This window comes from Lissotriton helveticus, chromosome 6, assembly GCF_964261635.1.
Source record: "Lissotriton helveticus chromosome 6, aLisHel1.1, whole genome shotgun sequence".
NCBI classification, from domain to species: Eukaryota; Metazoa; Chordata; class Amphibia; order Caudata; family Salamandridae; genus Lissotriton; species Lissotriton helveticus.
The window spans coordinates 93,810,591-93,832,402 of NC_136067.1; the positions used below are offsets into that span (position 1 = coordinate 93,810,591).

The 21,812-nt window shown below is 47.1% G+C and overlaps 1 protein-coding gene across 1 annotated transcript in view; it reads right to left on the reverse strand.

The window, feature by feature from the left end:
- Nucleotides 1–21,812, reverse strand: part of LOC144762273 (ATP-binding cassette sub-family C member 10-like) — a 993,059-nt gene that overhangs the window by 722,182 nt on the left and 249,065 nt on the right. The window contains exon 7 of the mRNA XM_078647415.1: nucleotides 1,956–2,035. Within this exon, the coding sequence (XP_078503541.1) occupies nucleotides 1,956–2,035 (80 nt within the window). The remainder of the gene's footprint in view (nucleotides 1–1,955; nucleotides 2,036–21,812) is intronic.

Below are 21,812 nucleotides of genomic sequence, written 5' to 3' on the forward strand. Positions count from 1 at the left end.
TTTTCTTCTAGGAGAGAACGAATGATTGGATATCCACCAGAAAACATTTGGGCTCAAAGTCTCTGGTAGGAATTTCCCAAAAATATCTGTGCACATACTTTAGCAAAACTTTTCTAAATGCAGTCGCCGATACCATCTGGTCCTGAAGAAAGCTTGGACACTCTGTCCAATTGAGCTGAAACATGTTGACCCCACTGCACGGTGCCATCCGATAGTTATTATTTTAAACTATCTGGCTTTTTTTTAAGCTTTGACCTTAGGACAATACCTATTAAACTTAATTTTTGTCCTGAGAGTTAATTTTATTCTCACTTTTCACTTTATTTTTCACTGGCACTGCACTCCATTAGCACTATCTGAAGAACACTGTGGTCTGGAAGAATACTTTCAAAATCCATCTCCGCACCATCACCAGGTGCGCTGGGTGAGATCTGGATTTATGATACAGGTTCCCACATGACGATATTCCATCATAAGGGTGGGCTGATGGGACTTATTTCAACCCAGTGTTACTCCAGGTGTGACCTGATGGGTTCACGGTTCTAGTTCTGACACAACACACAAAAATTCTTTGTGGACCAGGCATCTCATCTTGTTGTTCCAGTATCTGTAGGGGTTAGAGCTGCCTGGTCGTTAAATAAACCCCTCTAGACCCTCCCTACCCCATTTCTGAGACTTTTCAGTATGCCTCTGCCAGGTACAATGACCCTGCTGCGCACCAGCATTTTCAGATGATGCGGCACCACAGGGATCACTGCTAGGTCTACTGCTTTTCTCACGTTACACTACATCTCTAGGTGATATTATTTACTTGTTTGACTCTTTATATTCTTTTGTCCCCAACTTTCTCCCCCATCTTTAAACAAAGGCCTCATCTCTAACACAAGATAGCACTCTACTCTCTCAAGCTAAACTAATCCAAGATGTAGAGTCTCATGCCAACACTATTGGCTAGAAACTTTTACATATACATCAACCCTACTATGCTTATTGATTCTTTGTTAACTACCACAGCCACCACTGAATCAATTAGAAACATCCATGAAATCTGACCTAGAATTCTCCTCCATCCTGTCAAATCACTGATCTCCAATAGTCTTTGGCAATCTAGATTATTGTAGTAGTAGGTCTTCCTCACATCCGCTCTTGGCATTTGACAAGGTTTAAAACCATAAGGACTCTCAATAACCTCTGTAGACACTTTCCCCACCTCACCCTACCATCGCCAGGCAGCTATCTGCCAAAATCTGATCTTTCTTCTATCATGCCCTCTTTGTAAATACCTATATCGTAATGTAGACAAATGTACTGTCTTACATTGTGACTGACTCACCAGTTATCGTGGCCTCTATACTGTTTATGTTATTCACCCAAGTTGTTCATGGCGTACTTGCTGTGAATACCATTTTTTCCTGTCATGGTCTGCTGCTATTGTTATAAATAAATAAATAAATAAATAATGCATGAACACGTTGGAGAAGTTACTTACCTTTGGTAATGCCCTATCTGGTGGAGACATGATATAGCTGCAGATTTCTTACAGACCAACTCATCCTTCCCACTCTGCGAACGTATTTATAGGGACACGCTTTTTTCCTTTCAGGGCCGTAGTTTTCTGCACCAGATTCAGTGTTCTTCATGGCTCTGGCCTTCGGGCTCTTGGGCAATTCAAAGGTAAGGAATCTGCGGCTAAATGTCTCTATCAGATATTTTAAGTTTTAGTTGTATCTGTGCGTCTGCTCTCAAATAGTGCATTATTCTAAATGAGAACGGAATTTTCTATAGCTGATTAGAGCTAAGTTCCTAGGAGAGGTGTCTGAAACTCTTTAGTGGCACCAGGAGATCAAGATTTGGGCCTGGGTTATTTGTTCCAGGGTGTAACTGCGAGTCTGGTCTTTAATGGAATGTGATTATCACATTAAATTATAACTGAGTCTCAATTAACTTAACATTACCTGTTCAGTTCTCCAGTGATTGCTGCAAGGAGGGAGCTTTTTCCGCAGCCGACTTTTCCAACAACCCCGACCAGCGCGCCCTGAAGAGGAGAACAAATAACAGAAGAAAAATGCTCACAAAGTGAGCCAGGGAAACATGCTAAGTACAGTGCACAAATGAAGACCCCCTCCATTTGAACCAATACTGAAACATATATTGAGGTTTGAACTGATCAAAATAGGTAACCCCAGGGACCTATCACTTGGATTCCTATTGATGCATTTCCACATTCGACTTAGAGTAGCTCATTTAATGATAATATGCATTGTTGGTTGATTATACTCACACAATTGTGGAAACTGGTAACCAATCAAAAACATTATTACATAAATCAATACTTCTATTTAGCCTTCAGAAGCATTTTGTGATAAATCTCATTTCTACTTTCCTAACAAAATACAAATCATGATTGTAACAAATTAAATTATTTGGAATGGGTGACAGCCCACTTTAAGATATTATCACAACCCTTTTGAGGATGAATCCTACACGGAACTAAATTAACCTTAACTAAATCCCCTGGTAGCTATCGGACAGAGCAGACAGGCTTAACCTAGGTCAATGTGGAAAGTATTTATGCAGTAAAAAACCCAGTAATAAAGTAAAAATATATATCAATCAAAATCCGAACCCGAATTAGAAAACTGGAGTAAACTTTAATAAGGATTATGTATATTAGCATCAAAGCATCTGTTCTTGGCATGTAGAGCTGTACATTCACATGCTTTGCATACTCCTGCCATCAAGTGTTGGGTCTGGATGTTTGCAAGTTGTTTTTCTTTGAAGAAGTCTTTTCCAGTCACGAGGTGAAGTGACTTTTCCTTTCGGTGATGATGACCATGGTCATCGACTCCATTGTTAGATTGTTTTTCCGCAAGAGGGTGAGAATGGAGTAAGTAAGTGAAGTATAGAGATGTCCATGCGTATGTAATGTAAATACTAAGAACTGCAAAACTACAGGTGTCAGGGGAGGAGGGAGGGCGCATGTGAATCTACAGCTCTACATGTCAAGAACAGATGCTTACAGGGTATGTAACATAATCCGCTCGAGGCATGTGTGCTGTAGATACACATGCTTTGCAGTATTCTCCCAAAGCGGTGGCTAACCAGAAGGTGTTGCAGTTGTTTGAAAAAGTGTTTTTTTAGCACTGCTTGTCCTACATTAGCTGTTGACGTGCTAATAAATCCACACAATAATGTTTGGTAAATGTGTGTGGTGTAGACCATGTTCCTGCCTTACATATGTCAGCAATGCTAATGGTACCTAAAAAGGCCGTAGATGCTCCTCTACGTCTAGTGGAATGTGCTCTTAGAGGTATAGATCAAGTCCTTTTAGCTTTAATACAGCAAGTGTGAATACATTTAGCAATCCATCTAGAAATACTAGATTTAGAGATAGGATTGCCTTTGTGAGGTGGAGCAAATGCAGCAAAAAGCTGCTTTGTTTTACAAAATTCTTTTGTCCTCTCAATATAGTATAATAGTGATCTTTTAACATCAAGTGTGTGAAGAACCCTTTCTGCCCCTGCATCAGGTTGAGGAAAGAACACAGGTAACTCAACTGATTGGTTTATATGAAAAGCAGAAACCACTTTTGGAAGGAATTTTGGGTTTTTATGAAGAACTACTCTATCTTTATCAAGTTGAAAGAAGGGTTCTTCTAAGGTTAATGCCTGTAGCTCACCAACACTCCTTAATGAAGTGATAGCAATTATAAAGGCAACCTTCCATGAAAGAAGTTAGAGTGAACAATTGTGTAATGGCTCAAAAAGTGGACCCATGAGCCTTGTTAGAATGATGTTAAGATTCCAAACTGGTGCAGGTGGTACACTGGGTAGTATTACTCTTTTAAAGCCGTCCATAAAGGCTTTAATGACTGGAACCTTGAGCAAAAGAAGTGTTGTCTGTTCTGAAGAAAAGCAGCTACTGCTGCAAGGTGTAGCTTTTGATGTGGAACCAGTGATAGTTCTAACAGTGTGGTGAACCATGGTTAATTAGCCCATGTGGGCCTTCAGCCCGGATGTGCAGGAGTGTGAGGTTAGCATAAACAATGAACGACTCACTTGGTATCCCGCCACGTTCCGATACCTCTGTATCAACATTTATAGAACCCTGCTGATGTATTGGAGGGTAACCTGGTGCGAGCTATCTCTTCCTTGCAGGCACAGATGGCCTGTTGGAAGACCCTCCCCCTTAATGAACCCAGCCGTGTTACACTGACAAAAATGATAGTCTTACCAAGGCTGCTGTATTATTATTCCAACATCCCAGTATATGTCCCGGGTCAGATCTTTCGGGAGCTGGAAACTTCGATCAGAAACCTTATATGGAACACTGGGAGACCTCGAGTAGCACTGAAGAAACTCTACACGCCTACACATGCTGGAGGCCTTGCTGTCCCCAATCAGGAACTTTATTACCTAGCGGCGCAGCTGCAATGGGTTGCCGGATGGCTGAGCGGGAAGAACCTGTGCGATACTGCCACGAACGCTACTATCTTGACTCACACACAGGTCTATACACTGTTCCACCCCTTGACCAAAACCCCCTACCCGTTGCAGTTACATTTGGCAGTGGCCCGCATATGCTATGCATGTAGCCTGAAACTTACCCGCACTGTGAAGCCCTATGCCCCGGTGCTCCCACTGTTGGGCATGCCCCGGGACAGCGGGGTGGTGGTGGAGGCTGCACTGGAGCGATGGACACAGGCCGGGGTGGACACGATGGAAGATTTGTATACAGACGGTGCCCTAGTTCCCTTTGAAACGCTAGCCACAGACATGGGCCTTCCAGCTGGGCAGTTTCTCTTGCATGCATCCCTCATACGCACATTCGTAAGAGCCTGGGGTGACATCTCGGAGGAGCTGCTTACACACCTCCTGGTGCAGTACTTACATGTCATGGGTAATGGCTCCCATGTGGTTCACTGGCTGGCGCAAGCTCTCTTGACACACACACAGTGTACCTTCCAATCACTACGAGATAAGAGGGCAGCAGACAGGGAAAGGAGTGGACAGATAAGGAATGGGCAGTAGTGCTAGCTGGCCCCATCAATGTTCCATGCAACTCCCGCTTCAAACTAATTCAGTTTTATATATTGCATCGTGCGTATTTGTCACCGGATAAAATTAATAAGTATTTTGCGGTCAACACCTCCGCGTGTCCGAGATGCTTACTGATCGGATCGGATCTCCTCCATATGCTCTGGACCTGTCCCCACATACAAACATATTGGCACACCGTGACGTCCCTGCTTGCGAAAGGGGTTGGCGAGAACCGACAGCACACATGGGAGACATGTCTGCTGGGCCTATACAAGAGGACAAAACATAACAAGGTACCTTCTAGATTCTGGGATCTCGGGCTCATCACAGCCAAGAGACTTCTCACTAAGCGCTGGAAGTGTAGCGAACCTCCACATGCGTGCCTCTTTTGATAATTGGGCGAGAGCGGAAAGCACTACCCTTCACAGGGAGGAGACGGCGAGAAAGTTCCCCATAGCGCAGCTTTGGGACGACACCCCGAGGTCCTTCCATCAGGCATGTCTCGATCAGGGAATTACATAAACACTTTTCCCTCCGGACCCAGTTTGGACGGCGGGCGGGATGGAGAGCTGCACACCCACGCAAACGTTTCTTGCCCGGTATCTGAACACAACAGGCCGCACCTGCGCCACATGCTGCCACTACTACCCCGCATGACAGTGGCCCTGCCCCCCCTTCAGCGTGGGGGACTTGATGCCTATTGCCCATGACGGGTTGACCCCCCCCCTTATTACGGGACTTAGATCATATTGGACTCCTGCCTCCCTACACCCACACTGGCCTCTCCCTAGAACCAGAGACACATGTCCATGGATACATCTGGACGCACTACTTGCTTCCCAATTTATTTGCATTATCTTTTTTCTTTTTCCTTCTGTTGTCTCCTTTTTCCTTTTTTAGTTCTATAGACCTTCTTTTCTCTTCTCCAATCTTTTTCCCCTCTCCCCTGTTGGCCAAGTTTCGGTGTCATAGCAGTTCTCCCACTTGACACGTTTGTTCGGATGTTTTAAATATGCTATTATAAATACATTGTTCTTTGACTCACAGCATCTCATCATGGGATCACCTTTGGGCGACACGCCACATACCTGTTGTTGGACAGGGGCTGAGGGAGACAAATGCTTACAGGGCAATGTAATTTCATGTCGCGTCCATGGACCCCAGGTTGCGTTCACACCTGAGCTGCATGGCTGTACACTCTCTGAAGCCTTTCTTCCACACATACCACTTTTATTTGTTCAGGTTACGCCTCGGGGATCACTATGGTTTCTCGTTGCTTGACCTATTGTCTCTTCCCAATACAAGCCTATTGTTTCATACAGAGGAGATTTATCCTTGGGACTGACACGCCCTTTGAGAAAGTTGATTTTTTTTTTCTCCTCTTGACTTGCAGGACATGATGTGTGATCAATGTCCCAAAGAATATTGTTATTGCTTCTGATTGTCTTTGTAAACCTCAGGGATGGGTTGTTGCATTTCATGTTTCTTCTATCGACATGCACTGTGAATATGTACTGAAAACTAATAAAAGATATTCAAACAAAAAAATATGCCCATGTCGGAGCTACTAAAATTAGTGTGCGTGATGTTTGCCTGAGTTTTCGAAACAGAAAAGGAAGAAGGGGAGAGGCATAAAAGCGTAGGCGATTATCCCTGACCAGTTCATCCATAGGGCATTGCCTTTGGATAGAGGGTGGGGGAACCTGGAGGCGAAGTTTGGGCATTTTGAGTTGTCTGCTGTGGCAAAGAGATCTATTTGTGGGAATCCCCATTTTTGGAAGTATGAAAAGAGTACCTGGGGATGAAGTTCAAATTCATGTATTTGTTGCCGCATCCTGCTGAGGAAGTCAGAGATTTGATGTGCTTGCCTGGGATGTGCTCTGCCGGAAGATGAACTTTGTGATGTATTACCCAATGCCAAATGGTTTGAGAGAGGCCTGATAGCTGTAGAGAGTGTGTCCTCCCTGTTTTTGTACATAGTACATGGCTGTTATTTTGTCTGTGTGGACTAGGACAACTTTCTCTAAGAGGTAAGGCTGAAAAGCTTTTAGTGCTAGATATACAGCTAAAAGCTCCGGATAGTTGATGTGGAGACTTTTGTGCTTGTTGTCCTAGAGACTCTGAATTGTTAGATTTTGTAGATGGGCACCCCAACCTGTGACAGATGCGTCCGCTGTTAGTACGATTTGCAGAATAGGATCGATGAAGGGCCGCCCTTTTGATAGGTTTAATGTGTTCCCCTACTTCAGAGAGCAATGGGTGTGGCTGTCTACCACCAGTAGATCTGTTAATTGACCCTGTGATTGATTACACTGACATGCTAAGAATTCCTGTAGGGGATGCATGTGTAATCTTGCATGAGGCATCATTGCAATGCATGATGCCATCATCTCTAGTAGTTGCATGAAAGTCCTGATGGATGTATGACGTTACAACGCAGGCTATTACAACGCCTGCCTTTACAACGCGGTTTTTACATCGCATACCATTACAACGCATAGCGCTTTTGGGTGTTGGATAGTGAATAGTTTAATTTACTATTCCAACTCCAGTCCCCGTGGACACTAGGGAAAGTTATTGGATAGTAAATTAACCTATTCCCTATCCTAGAGCGCCCCCCAGCACAATGCGTTGTAATAGTTTGCGTTGTAATGACCGCGTTGTAATGGTAGTGCGTTGTAAAAGTTTTGTTGTAAGTGATGTTTACCGTCCTGACTGATAGGTATTGGTTGGTTTGAAATTGTAGCAACGGAGTTTGAAAATTTCTAATCCTGTCAGCATTGGGAGAAGCTGGAGCTGTTTTGAGTGTTTAGTACCGCTCCCAGATAGGACTGCATTTGTGAGGGCTGAAGCCGAGACTTTCGCGTATTGACTGTAAATCCTAATTGATGGAGGTCTATTGTAGTCTGAGTGTGATGCAAACACTTTTGCTTTGTGTTGGCTTTGATGAGCCAATCGTCTAGATATGGGAAGACTCTGGGTGCAGTAGTAACTCCAAATGGGAGTACTTTGAACTGATAGTGTTTCCCTGCTATCACAAATCGAAGATATTTGCGATGTGCTGAGTGAACAGGAATGTGGAAGTATGTGTCTTTTAAGTCTAGCATGGACAAAAAGTCACCTTGTTGTAGAAGTGAGAGGACTTGCTGAAGTGTACCCATATGGAAATGAACTGACAATATGTATAGGTTTCACATTCTGAGATCTAATATTGGTCATAGAAAGCCGTCCTTTTTGGGCATTAGGAAGTACAGTGAGTAAACCCCTGTCCCTTGGTGTTGTAATGGAACTGGTTCTATAGCTCCTTTTGTTAAAATAGCTTGTACTTCTTGTTTGAGGTGCTGTTGGTGCTAAACAAATGTTTATGAGTGTGAGGTGGAATATTGGAAGGATTGCTGGTAAGCTCCAGGCAATAACCATGTTGGTTAATGTCTAATACCCATTTGTCTGATGTTATTAATTGCCAAGTGGGAAAGAATTGCTGAAGTCTTGCCCCGACAGGTGTAAGATGATCGGGGGAATTGTAGGCAAATCACTGCTTATTGGGAGATGGAGAGGTACATGTTGATGTGCCTTTACCTCTGCCCTTGAAGTTGTTTCCTCTGTACCCACTTCTATAGAAACCTCTAGATGGAGAGGTTTGTGTGTTGGATTTATATGAGGAGACATTAGGGTCCAAGGAATTACCCCTGGATCCTCCTCTATAAAATGAACGGCGAAAGGAGCCTCTGTTAGATGGGGACTGAAGTGCTCCCATAGATTTTGCCACCTCTGTGTCCATAGCTGCCAAGGTTTCAGATTGCTATGTGTGACATTTTCAAAATGTCAGTGTAATTATGAGTGACATTTCAACAACTAGGAGTGACACTTTCTCACAAGCAAAATCAAGTAATGAAGATGAGGGAAACATATACATATCAGAAATTACACCCATTTGAACAACTAGAAACTCCAAGAACATCTTCTTAAAAGTGCTGCAAAGCACTAGAAATGGTCTCTGTCCACATGGGACCTGGCCCAACAGGAAGGATGTGTGGTGAGGCACCAACATGAACAAGTTACCTAAAGACATCAAAGTTATCTAAGTGTCACACTGTCTCATCTGACATGCGCACAGACAGGCTGCCTAGCACCATTCTGCATTATCTTCACAGGCTGAGGCCGGTGCAATACTCTCCTCCCATACAACATAGATGATAGCTTATTGCTGTCAGAAACCTGTTTTAAATTACCCCAGACTCTTCTCATTCGAGCCGGTGGAAATTGCACTCGCACTGAGCTCTTTCCTAGCTTCTGAGAGACAAATCAAAGGTTACTAGACCACAGAATGCCGATTCTTTTGAAAAGCATGCTGTATGCATTAAAATAAAATCAAAACTTTCATAGCCCTGTGGGGGTTGCAGGAGGCAGTAGCAGGATGACAGGAGAGCGTCGTGCATGCATCAGTTGACATGCTTCGGCTCGGCAGACACACACCCTCAGACTCAACCCCGAGTCTCTGCTTCTCCAGTGATTATATTTTTGAGCAGAAGGCAAACGGCTGGGAGGCTTCCAGGGCGGCAATTCTAGGCCTGTGACAGGCAACCCAGGGACCTGAGTGCAGCCTGGTGGGCTCTCTGCCTGCGAAGCAGAATGGGAGGGACGTGAAGCTCGGGGACGTGTCGGAAGGTACAGGTCCTCTCACTGAGCCTCCCCCCTGGGCATGGGAATGGAAAGTCTTCAGGGGAGAATGCAGAGGGCAGGTGTGAACACAGCCGAGCAATGCCCCTAGGGAAAGGGCCCTGGTGTGTGTCAGCCCGGGCTGCTGAGACAGCTGTACCCGAGCACTTCACAGGCCTTTAAAAGACCGTTTGCGGGTTAACCAGGCTTTGTTGTTTTTCACCCCTTCTTCCAGCCGCTGCAGCTCCACTCTGCCTATTTCTACCCCCCTCCTCCCCTCCCCGAAATTGCACCTCTGGGTGTGAATACACAGTGGGATATTTTTAGTCATGGAGCAGCATAAAAATAAGGTTATTTACATAGTGAAGGGTTTCAATGCCATGACATTTCATTATTCACTCCTACGTTTGTAATCGAAAGAGGCCCAATTCACCGCTCATCCCAATTAGGCAGACAGTTTCAAACATGGTAAATATATGCGAAATAAAATAGCAATAATGGAAGATGCAGCCATGCCAGGACACTACAAAACGTCGGAGTTACAGTGAGTTTTGTACACTACCGGCACCCGCTGCCGATCCCGCGCTGTCTGAAGGAATTCATTATTCACACACACACACAGTCGGCGGCCGCACTTACTTCTCCAAGTTGCAGTAACTAGAGTTCAAGCCACCGCGGCAATTAGCGATTGCCGCGTGCCTCCTCAGAGAGTATTCTGACCTGGACTCGGGTGCTGCAGTGAAAGTCCTGGCCAATGCTGCTGCAACTTTTTTTTATTTATTTTCTGCCTCTCCGTGCAATTCAAAGCGCCACAGCTGATCTCCGGTGATGAAAAATGTAATTCACCATGGTACAGTCAGCACGTAATGGCGACCTGGGCAGTGCAATCAGCAGGCAGTGCTGCGAGCGCCAAAACTGCGGTGGCGCTTGCACACCTTTAGCCAGCCAAAACCACTTTCTCCTAAAACAAACTCCCCGCCTCGCAAGCAGGACTTTGACTTAACGTCTCCCAACCCCGCCCGCAGCGCCAGACTAATACTGGTCACACTACCATGACGTCAGGTTGCGTGAAAGCCGGGCGGTGCCACGTAAATCACCAAGAAACATTGTTGCATTGTGCCGTGAGCCTTACAGCAGCCTCAACACTGCTGCAAGACTCAAGCCTGCAGGGAGAACAGTGAGCGCTCGCCAGGAATGGTGCGCTGCCAGGTGCCACACTTTCACTGATCCATGATATTTAGGCAGTGCCAGGGATGCTGAGATAGTATCAAAAAGCGTGACAATGCATTTCAGTGCGGTGATGCGGATCACCACACTGAAATGCGTTAGCGTCACGCCTGATGCGTGATACTTGGCAGGACTGTGTGTCTTTTTTCATTTGTTTCAGTGCCTCATCTAATTGAGGTCCAAAAAGGTGTTCTTTGTCAAAAGGAGTATTGAGAATAGATTGCTGAAACTCTGGTTTAAACCCAGAAATCCTGAGCGCTGCATGTCGTCTAAGGAGAATGCTGGTGTTAATTCCCCTTGCTGCAGTATCAGCAGCATCTAGAGCACATCTAATGGAGGAATTAAATATTAGTTTACCTTCTTGCACTAGCTATTGTGTTCTTTTTTTATACTCCTCTGGGACGTGTTGGTGTAGGTCCTCAATTTCATCCCAGTGGGCCCTATCGTATGTGGCCATTAGACCTTGTGTGTTGGCGATTCGCCATTGGTTTGTGCATCTATTCATTTAAACTCCTTGTCCGGAGGAGGTGCATTTGCTGAAGTATGTGAGTTTGCTCTTTTACGAGCATTAGATACTACTAAAGAATCTAAAGGCAACTACTCCTTAATAAAAATGGGTCAGATATTGGAGGTTTTTAATTTTTGTCAACCCTAGGTGTTAATATACAGGCATGTTCAGGGTCTTTAAAAATGTCATCAGCATGCCTCATCATGCCTTTTAACATAGGCACATTTTGATTTGTTCTATGTGTAGAACCTAGTGTCTCAAACAAAAAGTCTTCTTCTAAAGATTCTTTGTATCATGTAGCACCATGGTGTGATGTTGCCCTGGGGATCAACTCCTGATAGGCTACGTTGTCATCAGGAGGTGATGGTTTTGCAGGATATAAATCAGGGGTAATTATCCATTGTTGGATCAATAGTATAGTCATCCCATTGGTCTGTTGGTAGTGGACTATTGTCATCCTCATCCCCTATATCAGGCTGTGTGTGTAGAGAACCCTGAAGTGTTATGTGTAAAGGGTCTGAGCCTAGTAGTGGTGAAGATGGTGAAGGGGATTGAGGATTAGGGTAGATGAGACTTGTAGCCATGTCCTTCTTCTTTTTTAGTGGAATTTTGTAGCAAGTGTCCTCTGAGATAATTCTCCTTTATGATTGTGTGACACCTTTAGCCAATAAATGTCCAGTATCTGGATTAATGTAAATTTTCTTTTGCTTAGGGCTCAGTTTCTCCTCCATAATGTCGAAGAGAGGTTCCTGAGGCTTTTTAAGGGTATCTTTTGATTTTGGTGCCGAAAAGTTCGGTGCCTAACCAGATTTGTCTTTTTTGTCTTTTGGAGCTGAAGATTTCGGTTCCAAAGATGTCTTTTCATTACTCGGTCACGAGCCGAGAGGCTTGCCTGACTGTTATGGTGCTAAGCTTGAGGGAGGGCCATTAGAAGCAGTGTCTTGGTTCCGACCATGGCCAGAAGGCAGTGGTGGCTCGAAGCCTTTTGTTTAATGGCACAGAGTTTGAGGGGCAAAGAGGCTTTGTTACACACAGCACCCTGTTCTGCTGGAATGTCTTCGGGCTCTACCCGATTTCCAGGTCGGAATCCAATTCTTGGATAGAGAAGGCATCCTCCTCTTCCACAATGACGCCACCATCTTCCCCAAAGATATCTGGAGTGTGTTCAATGTTTTGTCGCTACATGTTTCTTCATCGAGCCTGACGATCCCGCAAAGTCTTTTTTGATCGGAACGATCGACAAGCCTCGTAATCCTCTTCCTTGTGCTCCAGTGAGAGGCACAAGTTGCAGACTTTGTGCAGGTTGGTGCCCAGATCCTTGGAGTGGCACCGAGGACGAAATTGAAACCGAGTCCGTTCCATCGGCAGAAGACTAGCTAATACGGAATGGAGTGGAAGTCAACCATTGCGTCTAGGCCTACGATGTCTTCTCGACTGAAGAAGGAGATTTTTCCAATTTATTTGACACATGGAGAATAGTGAAACATGTATGCTAACAATACCGATGAGGGTATAGTGGGTTGCGCACCAAGGGGATCCCGAAGGATGGTTTCGAACCGGAGCTCCGCAAACCACGTTTAAACCCAATGGCGGAAAGAAAACATTCTAACAATGAAGTCGATGTCCATGCGCATTATCACTGAAAGGAGGCGTCACCTTACCTCGTGACTGGAAAAGACTTTGTCGAAGAAAAACAACTTGCAAACATCCAGACCCAACACTAGATGGCAGGAGTATGCAAAGCATGTGTATCTACTGCACACATGCCTCAAACATAAAATGACACCAAAAAGACAAAATTATAATAAGGGGAACCGTAGATAGGAGCTTATGAAGATTTAAGGTTAAGGGAAAATAACACCAAAAAGCACAAAGCACCAATGATAGTCTATGGTCGCGGTAGATCGGTACCTAGCTGCATTTTCAGGATAACCCAGATGGAGTGTAGGTCGGATACACTAACCAGGTTCATCCTGGGCAAAGATTTTACCTTCTGATTTGTCTGGTAAGTCCCAACATTTCAGGGTTTCTGGAGCAGCTTCCCTAGGTCATTTCTAAGGCTCCCAGGACCTCTGGGAAGCACTTAAGAGGCCCCCACCAAGGTCCGGTCCAGGTCTAGATGCTACTGGTCAGCAGCTGGGGACTTCAAGTAGAAGGCTCCTTGCAGCTTGTTATTGCCCGGTACCCACACAGGTCATCCAACTGACCCTTGGAATCCACTTCTTTGTCCTGGGTACAAGAAGGAAGAAGTCTAGTCTTTCATGGTTGCTCTCAGGTCACAGACAGCAGATCCAGTTTTCTAGTGATCTTCTGTGGGTCCAGAAAGTGTTCTGAAGTGGGTCTCTAGAGCAAGGTTATCTCTGAACTTATCCAACAATGAATCTGTCTTGTCCACAAAGAGCCTGGAACTATCAAATGACATTTTATTAAGGGATGCCTGGACAGCCAAAAATCCAGTGGAGCATATTCAGGCCAAACTCAGCTAATTCTGACAGCCCCGGACTGGACTCAAAGTGTCTGGTACTCTGATCTGCAAAACCTATGCATTTGGCCTCCTATATGTACCTTCCTAATGGAACTGACTCACGGCGTAAGGGTGACGGGAGTGTTAGTCTGAAAAGGGGGTGGTGATGAACAGAGTGTATGTAAATGTAAATGTAAATGTATTTCGATTTATATAGCGCACGTTTCACCCAGGGGTCTCAAGGCGCTTGCTTAGGGAACCCGTCCTGGTATTCCCCTGTGAGAGATACCCCGGCAGGGTATTCACAAGGTGAAAGCCAGGCATCCCGCCGCGAGGGGCCGTAGTGGAGATTAAGCAAGCTATTGCCCAGAGTCGCAGAGTGTGACCCCGTGAGTCGAGTAGGCACCGGAGCGAGAATTGTCGAGTCCGTGGAATTTTTGAGCCCGAGACCCGCCGAGGCGGGGAATCGAACCCTGGTCCACGGCTGATCTCAGCTTCCGGGTCTGCCGCCTCTAACCACTGAGCCACACTTCTCCACAGAGTGTTAGTCTATCATCCTCCTGGGGAAAGCAAGAAATCTTTCTGCGCTGCATTATTGGAAAATCTCGCTCCTTATAATATGCAAGCAGATAATTTCCTACTCCGAGGGGATTTTAACCATCATTTAGACATTACAGATAACTTAGATTCCACAAGCTTATTAGCAGCCATGGAATCCCTAGGTCTCTTTCCCAAAATAAGTAGTTCAACACACACAGCGGGACATACGCTGGATAACATCTTTACTGACATCAAGGAGATTAGAGTAGAGCCCCCCTTAAAGCTAAGCTGGATGGACCATTTGGCTCTGGGCTTCTCTCTGACTATCCTGAAACCATCAGACAAGCCTCAAGGGCGTAGTAGCTCCTGAAGTGCATGGAGGAAGGTGGCTCCAACAGCTTTTAGCGCGTATTCTCCCCAACATCACTTGGCAACTGTATTGACAGTGACACAGCTTTGCATTTATTAGAGACGTGATAACAGAGGCCTTTGATATTATTGCACCGATTAGGTCAGTTATAGTCCGGGATAGGATTGCCCCAGCTCCTTGGTACTCAGAAAGCCTGAAGGCAAAAAAAGCCAACTGTAGAATCAGAAAGCGGAAATGGAGGAAATCAAAATTGGAGGAGGATAAGCTGGTATACAAAACACTACACGGAACGTACTTAAAGAATTGTAACATCGCCAGGAAATCTTATTCAGGTACACGAATCACCAAGGCAAAACACTCCTCGAAAGAGCTCTTTAAGATTCTTAAAGAATTTACCAATCCTAGAGCGACTAACCCTTCGCACCTACCCACTCAGAAGTTATGTGATGAGTTAGCTTCCCATTTCATACAGAAGATTGACACAAAATATAGAACTCCTTTGATCTTGAAGAGGAGGCGGGTTTTCTCTCCCCAAGTCTTGAAACCTTTTCAACCATCACCATGGAACAAGTGTTTCCTCTGCTAACACATAGCAGGTCAGGGTCGCTGCCAGATGTAGCCCCACCCCTCACAAAATCTCTGATCTGGCACTGACTTCCAATTATGGAAGTTTGCAATGTGTCACTGGACACTTCTTTGTTTCCCTCATAAAAAAAGCAGGCTTTTTATGAAACCACGGCTTAAGAAAGCACTAGCGGATCCCACAGACCATCACAACTACAGACCAATCTCGCTTCTGCCTTGTTCAACTCTGGTTAATTGACAGCTTTCTGGCTACCTGGATCAGAATAACCTGCTCGGTCCCTCACAATCAGGTTTCCGCGCCTGTTACAGCACGGAATCTGCTCTGTCAGAGGTGATGGATGCAATAAGAATGCTGTTGGATCAGGATACACCGACAATGCTGGTCCTTTTGGATCTGTTGGAAGCCTTTGACACCATCTCTCACGGAATTCTTTTGGACAAGCTGCAAGAGATTGGTGTCAGAGGATCGGCACTAAAATGGATGCATAGATTTCTGTCTGACAGATCACAATGTATACAGCTGGACACATTTGTGTCCCACACAACAAGTGTAGATAAGGGGGTACCACAGGGCTCTATCCTAAGCCCCTCTCTATTCAATATCTATGTGTCTTCCCTGGTCCCTATTATCAGATCATGAGGGTTCCAAACAATCTCCTATGCGGACGACACTCAGGTGATAGTCCCCATAGAGAAGGACCAAGCTGTGACCAGGTAAAAATTCAAGAGCTGCATGTTAAAAATTGCCACATGGATGAGGAGGAACTTCCTACAACTGAACTCCAATTAAACAGAAATCTTGCTATTGGGGAAAGCTGAGGAGTCATGGTCCGCGGAGTGGTGGCCTGCGGAATTTGGTGAGGCCCCTAAACCTAAAAAATGGGTGAAAAATCCGGGCATCATAATAGACGACAGACCGTCCATGGAATCAATCAATCAATCAACATTTATATAGCGCACTACTCACCCGGAGGGTCTCAAGGCGCTGCGGAGGGGGGTCCGCTACTGTTCGAACAGCCAGGTCTTGAGCTGCTTCCTGAAGGCGAGGTGGTCTTGGGTCAGGCGGAGGTGGGTCGGGAGGGCATTCCAGGTCTTGGCGGCCAGGTAGGAGAAGGACCTTCCTCCTGTTGTGGCTCTTCGCATGCGGGGGATGGGGGCGAGGGCGTGGCTGGTCGACCGAAGCTGGCGGAAGGGAGTGTAGAAGTTGAGGCGGCTGTTGAGGTATCTTGGGCCTTGGTTGTGTAGGGCTTTGTGAGCGTGGGTGAGGAGACGGAAGGTGATTCTCTTGTTGACCGGGAGCCAGTGCAGGTCTCTCAAGTGTCCGGAGATATGGCTGTGTCGGGGGATGTCGAGCATTAGTCTTGCTGAGGCGTTCTGGATCCGCTGGAGTCTCTTCTGGAGCTTGGCGGTGGTTCTGGCGTAGAGGGCGTTGCCGTAGTCAAGTCGGCTGGTGACGAGGGCCTGGGTGACCGTCTTCCTGGTCTCGGTGGGGATCCACCGGAAGATCTTACGTAGCATGCGCAGGATGTTGAAGCAAGACGAGGAGACGGCGTTGACTTGTCTGGTCATGGAGAGGGAGGAGTCCAGGATGAAGCCCAGGTTGCGTGCGTGGTCTGTCGGTTTGGGTGCGCTGCCCAGGGCGGGGGGCCACCAGGAGTCGCCCCAGGCGGAGGGTGAGGATCACAGGATGAGAACTTCCGTCTTGTCTGAGTTCAGATGTTAAGCGGCTGGTCGTCATCCACTCGGCTACGTTTGTCATCCCTTCGTGTAGGTTGGCTCTGGCGGTGGCGGGGTCCTTGGTGAGGGAGAGGATCAGCTGAGTGACGTCGGCGTAGGAGATGATGTTGAGGTTGTGTTGGCATGCGATGGCCGCGAGGGGGCTCATGTAGACATTGAAGAGGGTGGGGCTGAGCGAGGAGCCCTGAGGAACGCCGCAGATGACTTCGGTGGCTTCTGATCTGAACGGGGGTAGGCGGACTCTCTGTGTCCTCCCGGCGAGGAAGGAGATGATCCAATCCAGTGCCTTCTCCTGGATTCCGACGTTGCTGAGGCGCTGCACTAGGGTGCGGTGGCAGACAGTGTCGAATGCCGCGGAGAGGTCCAGGAGGTAGAGGGCCGCTGTTTCTCCGTTGTCGAGCAGGGCTCGGATGTCATCGGTGGCTGCGATAAGGGCGGTCTCGGTGCTGTGGTTGGCCCGGAAGCCAGACTGCGAGGGATCGAGGGATCCGTTCGTCTCGAGGAAGGCAGCCAGCTGCTTGTTGACGGTCTTCTTGATGACTTTGGCAGGAAACGGGAGGAGCGAGATGGGGCGGTAGTTTTTGAGTTCGGTGGGGTCCGCTGTTGGTTTCTTCAGTAGAGCGCTGAGTTCGGCGTGCTTCCAGCTCTCAGGGAAGGTTGCGGTGTCGAAGGAGGTGTTGATGATGTCTCGCAGGTGGGGTGCGATGACAGTGTCGGCCTTGTTGAAGACGTGGTGAGGGCAGGGGTCGGTTGGTGATCCGGAGTAGATGGTGTTCATCGTGCGGATGGTGTCTTCGGTGCTGATCGAGGTCCAGGTGCGGAGTGTGGTGGTGGGGGGCGTCGGTGCGGTCGTGGGGAGCGTTGGTTGAGTGCTGAAGCTGTTGTGAATGTCAGCGGTCTTGTTGTGGAAGTAGGAGGCGAGGGAGTTGCAGAGGTCTTGAGATGGGGTGATGTCGTTGTTTCCGGCGTCGGGGTTGGAGAGCTCTTTGACGATGTTGAAGAGTTCCTTGCTGTTGTGTGCGTTGTTGTCTAGTCGGTCCTTGAATCCAGTTTTCTTGGTGGCGTGGATCAGTTGATGGTGTTTTCGGGTGGCAAGCTTGAGGGTGGTCATGTTGTCAGGTGTTGGGTCTCTGCGCCAGGCTCTCTCGAGGACTCAGCAGTTCTTCTTGGAGCTCTTGAGTTCGTCGGTGAACCAGGGTGCTTTCTTGCTGCCGGGTCTGCTAGGCGGGGTCCTCAGTGGGGCGAGGTCGTCTGCGCAGCTGCTGATCCATTTCGTGAGGTTGTCGGCGGCCTGGCTGGGGTCCGCTGAGCTGGGTGGGGGGTGCTGGCTCAGGGATGCGGCGAGCTGGTCGGCTGTGATCTTGTTCCAGCTTCTGCGTGCGATTTGTTGCTGGTGGTGGTGGACCGTTGTTCTTCTGAAGCTGAAGTGGATGCAGCTGTGGTCCGTCCAGTGGAGTCCGGTGGCATGGCTGAAGGCGATGTCTTTGCTGGATGAGAAGACGGGGTCGAGTGCGTGTCCGGCGTAGTGGGTGGGGGTGGTCACCAGCTGCTTGAGACCGAGGTTGGCGAGGTTGTCCAGCAGGGTGGCGGTGTTGCGGTCGTTGTTGTTCTCCAGGTGGAAGTTGAGGAGGATGTAGTCGGCGGAGGGGAGGGCGTGCGGGCTGATGAAGTCGGCGATGTCTTCGCTGAATTGTGTGCGTGGTCCCGGGGGTCTGTAGATGAGGGTGCCTCTTTGGGTGGTTTTGGGGTTGATGTGGATCTGGAAGTGCAGGTGTTCGGTGGGCGCGAGGGTGTCATCGGTGTTGGTCGTGATGCGGATGGTGTTCCTGTGGATGATGGCGATGCCTCCTCCTGTCTGGTTGACGCGGTCCCTCCGGATGATCTTGTAGCCGTCCGGGATGGCGATGGCGATGTCGGGCGCTGAGGAGGCGTTCATCCAGGTTTCCATGAGGAATGCGACATCCGGGGATGTGGTGCCGAGGAGGATCCAGAGTTCGATGGCGTGTCTGTGGACGGAGCGGGTGTTGAGTAGGATGCACTTCAGGTGGTTGCTGCTGGTGCTCGGCTTGGCGGGTGCGGTGCAGGACCGGATGCAGGTGAACTTGCAGGATTGGCAGGAGAAGGGTCCGTGGGTTCGTCTTGGTGTGGCTCGGTGGAATCCCGGGATCCGTCCGGTGTTGAGTGCGTTGAGTTCGGTGGTGGTGTAGGTCCGGCGGGGGGCTGGCGTCTGTGGGAGCCAGGGGTCATGGCACTGGGCGCGGTCCAGGTGCGGACGGGCGCAGACGGGCTTACCTTTGGCGCGCCTTTGGCGGCCCGCTGCGCGTCAACGTGTGCGTATGCACGGTCGCCATTTATGGCGAAGTGGGAGGGAGGGAGGAGCAGCTGGGAGGCGGGAGCGGGGAGGGCACAGAAGGTAAAGGGGGCGTGGCCGCACGCAGGCAGCGGGAAGCGGGGAGCGGGGCGGGGGGCACAGGGGCACAGAGAACGGCACAGAACAACGCCAAGGCACACACTATGGGAAACAGGCAGACAATATGGGGGACAGAACAGAAAGGGAAAAAAACGATAAAAGCAGCACAAAAGTAAATCACACGCAAGATATTACGGCGGGGGGCGGGGCCGACGGGGCGGTCTCAGCGAGGCAGAGGACAGCAGCGGGGGGACGCACACGCTTCAGCTAAAGCGCCTGGTTATGCCATCTCGGCGTGTCTCCGCGCTGGGTGAGAGGACGAACAGTGGAGCAATACGCCAGCAGAAAGCATAAAAAGCTAGGCAGTGAACAGATAAGTTTTAAGTAGTTTCCTAAAATTAGGTTCCGACCTTTCCAGCCTAAGAGATAGAGGAAGTTTGTTCCAGTTTTGTGCTGCTAGAAAGCGAAAAGAGCGACCACCCATTCTCGCCTTCTTTATCGTAGGGATTACCAGCTGCCCAGTCCCACAGGATCTGAGGGTCCTTCCTGGCACGTATTTGGTGACCAAATTCCCCAGATATGCGGGGGCCACATTTTGAAGGATACGATGACACATGAGTAATGACTCAAACAACAATCTTTTTTTGACTGGGAGCCAGTGCAGAAACTCAAGAAACTCATGGGAACAGTCCCTCCTGAACTGCATATCTAGGTCCTCCCTGGACCAGAAACTGGCATCCTGGGACTGGTTTAGGGGCATCACCTCTCATCAGCCAGGCTATCTTGAATCCAGTGACACAGTGAGCCCGGGTCAGCCACTATTGCTGCAATCCCCATATACCACCTTCTTCCTGGACAAGTTAGTAGTCAGAACTCAAAGCCTTGTTTCTGCCAAGGGTGGTGTTGTCCTTCCTTGTGGAGCAGTCCATCCCGATCCTTGCTTTCCTCTAAGATATATACATATATTATATATATATATATATATATATAATTTTTTTTTATTGCTCGGTTCCACCTTAGCCGGTGCACTCTCGGGCAGGTGCTTTCGTCGCAGAGTTGTACCCGTGTTATTTATAGTAGCTCCAATGTCCCTTTAGGCAGTCAAACTAAATGAGAAGCACTCAAGGGGGTGAGTTCTTAGTTTATTTTATTTCAGAACTCATGCAAAATTTTGGCGTCAATGTGTGACTGTTTCTATAATTGTATCATAACTAAATGTATGGGCCCAATTGAGGGCGTTACGAATTGCTCAGTATCGACTGATCAGCAAAGTGTATATTATGGATTATGTTCATTTATGATCACATGAACTATACCTGTATTATATACCGGGCCAAACTGGGACCCAAAACTGGCCCTGGCAAAGTGCTTGGTCGCCCCCCCCCCCTCCCCAGGGGGTTGGGGGAGAGCCTGAGCCATTTGCCAGAGCCGCCGGTTTCGACAGATTTTATTACAGCAGCAGATATTGCAGCTATAAACAATGAACAATAATTTCATGGCTTGACAGATAAGTAGATCCTACGCGCGTATGTAAATAAACATCAGGGATGCTGAGTAAGTACACTTTGAATTGAAGCCTTTATCATTTACTCAGCTCTGTGAACTACCTAGGAATTCACCCTTGATTTATGGAAAGGTTATTCATCGATTCTAATAATGCTACCTGATGAAGGCTGATAGCCGAAACGCACGTAGGATCTACTTATCTGTCTAGCCATGAAATTATTGTTCATGCCTTTCAATAATATTTTCTGCCTATATGAATTTTTTGTATTAATTTTCAAAAGAGTTATTATATTATTTTTGGAAACAAATTGACTAAATATAAATATCAGACATCTATTATAAATACAATATTTTTTATACATTCAAATATGTCAATAAACATATAAATATAACTGGCAATTCTTTTCCAACTTCATTCTTAAATTTGTGTTGGCTAATTCATTATTAGAGAATATTTAGTTTTGTTGGTATGATATGTTATTGTGTCTAGGTCCATCTGTAATTGTCCTTCCTAAATACATTTTCACAACTGACCTTGGATTTTAAACATTAACTGTCAAGGAAATGCTTTGACCTCATTTACTGTGAACGACAGGGTGTATGCCTGATGTCTCCTGGGAGTCGTAGTCCCCTAACAATTTCAATTAATAAACATGTGCTGAAAGACTGACAGTGATAGGATAATATACAAACAGATAATTATTTTTCACATCAAATAATTGTTTTGTGCACACAAACACATTGAGTTCAGTTCGAGCTTACATTTT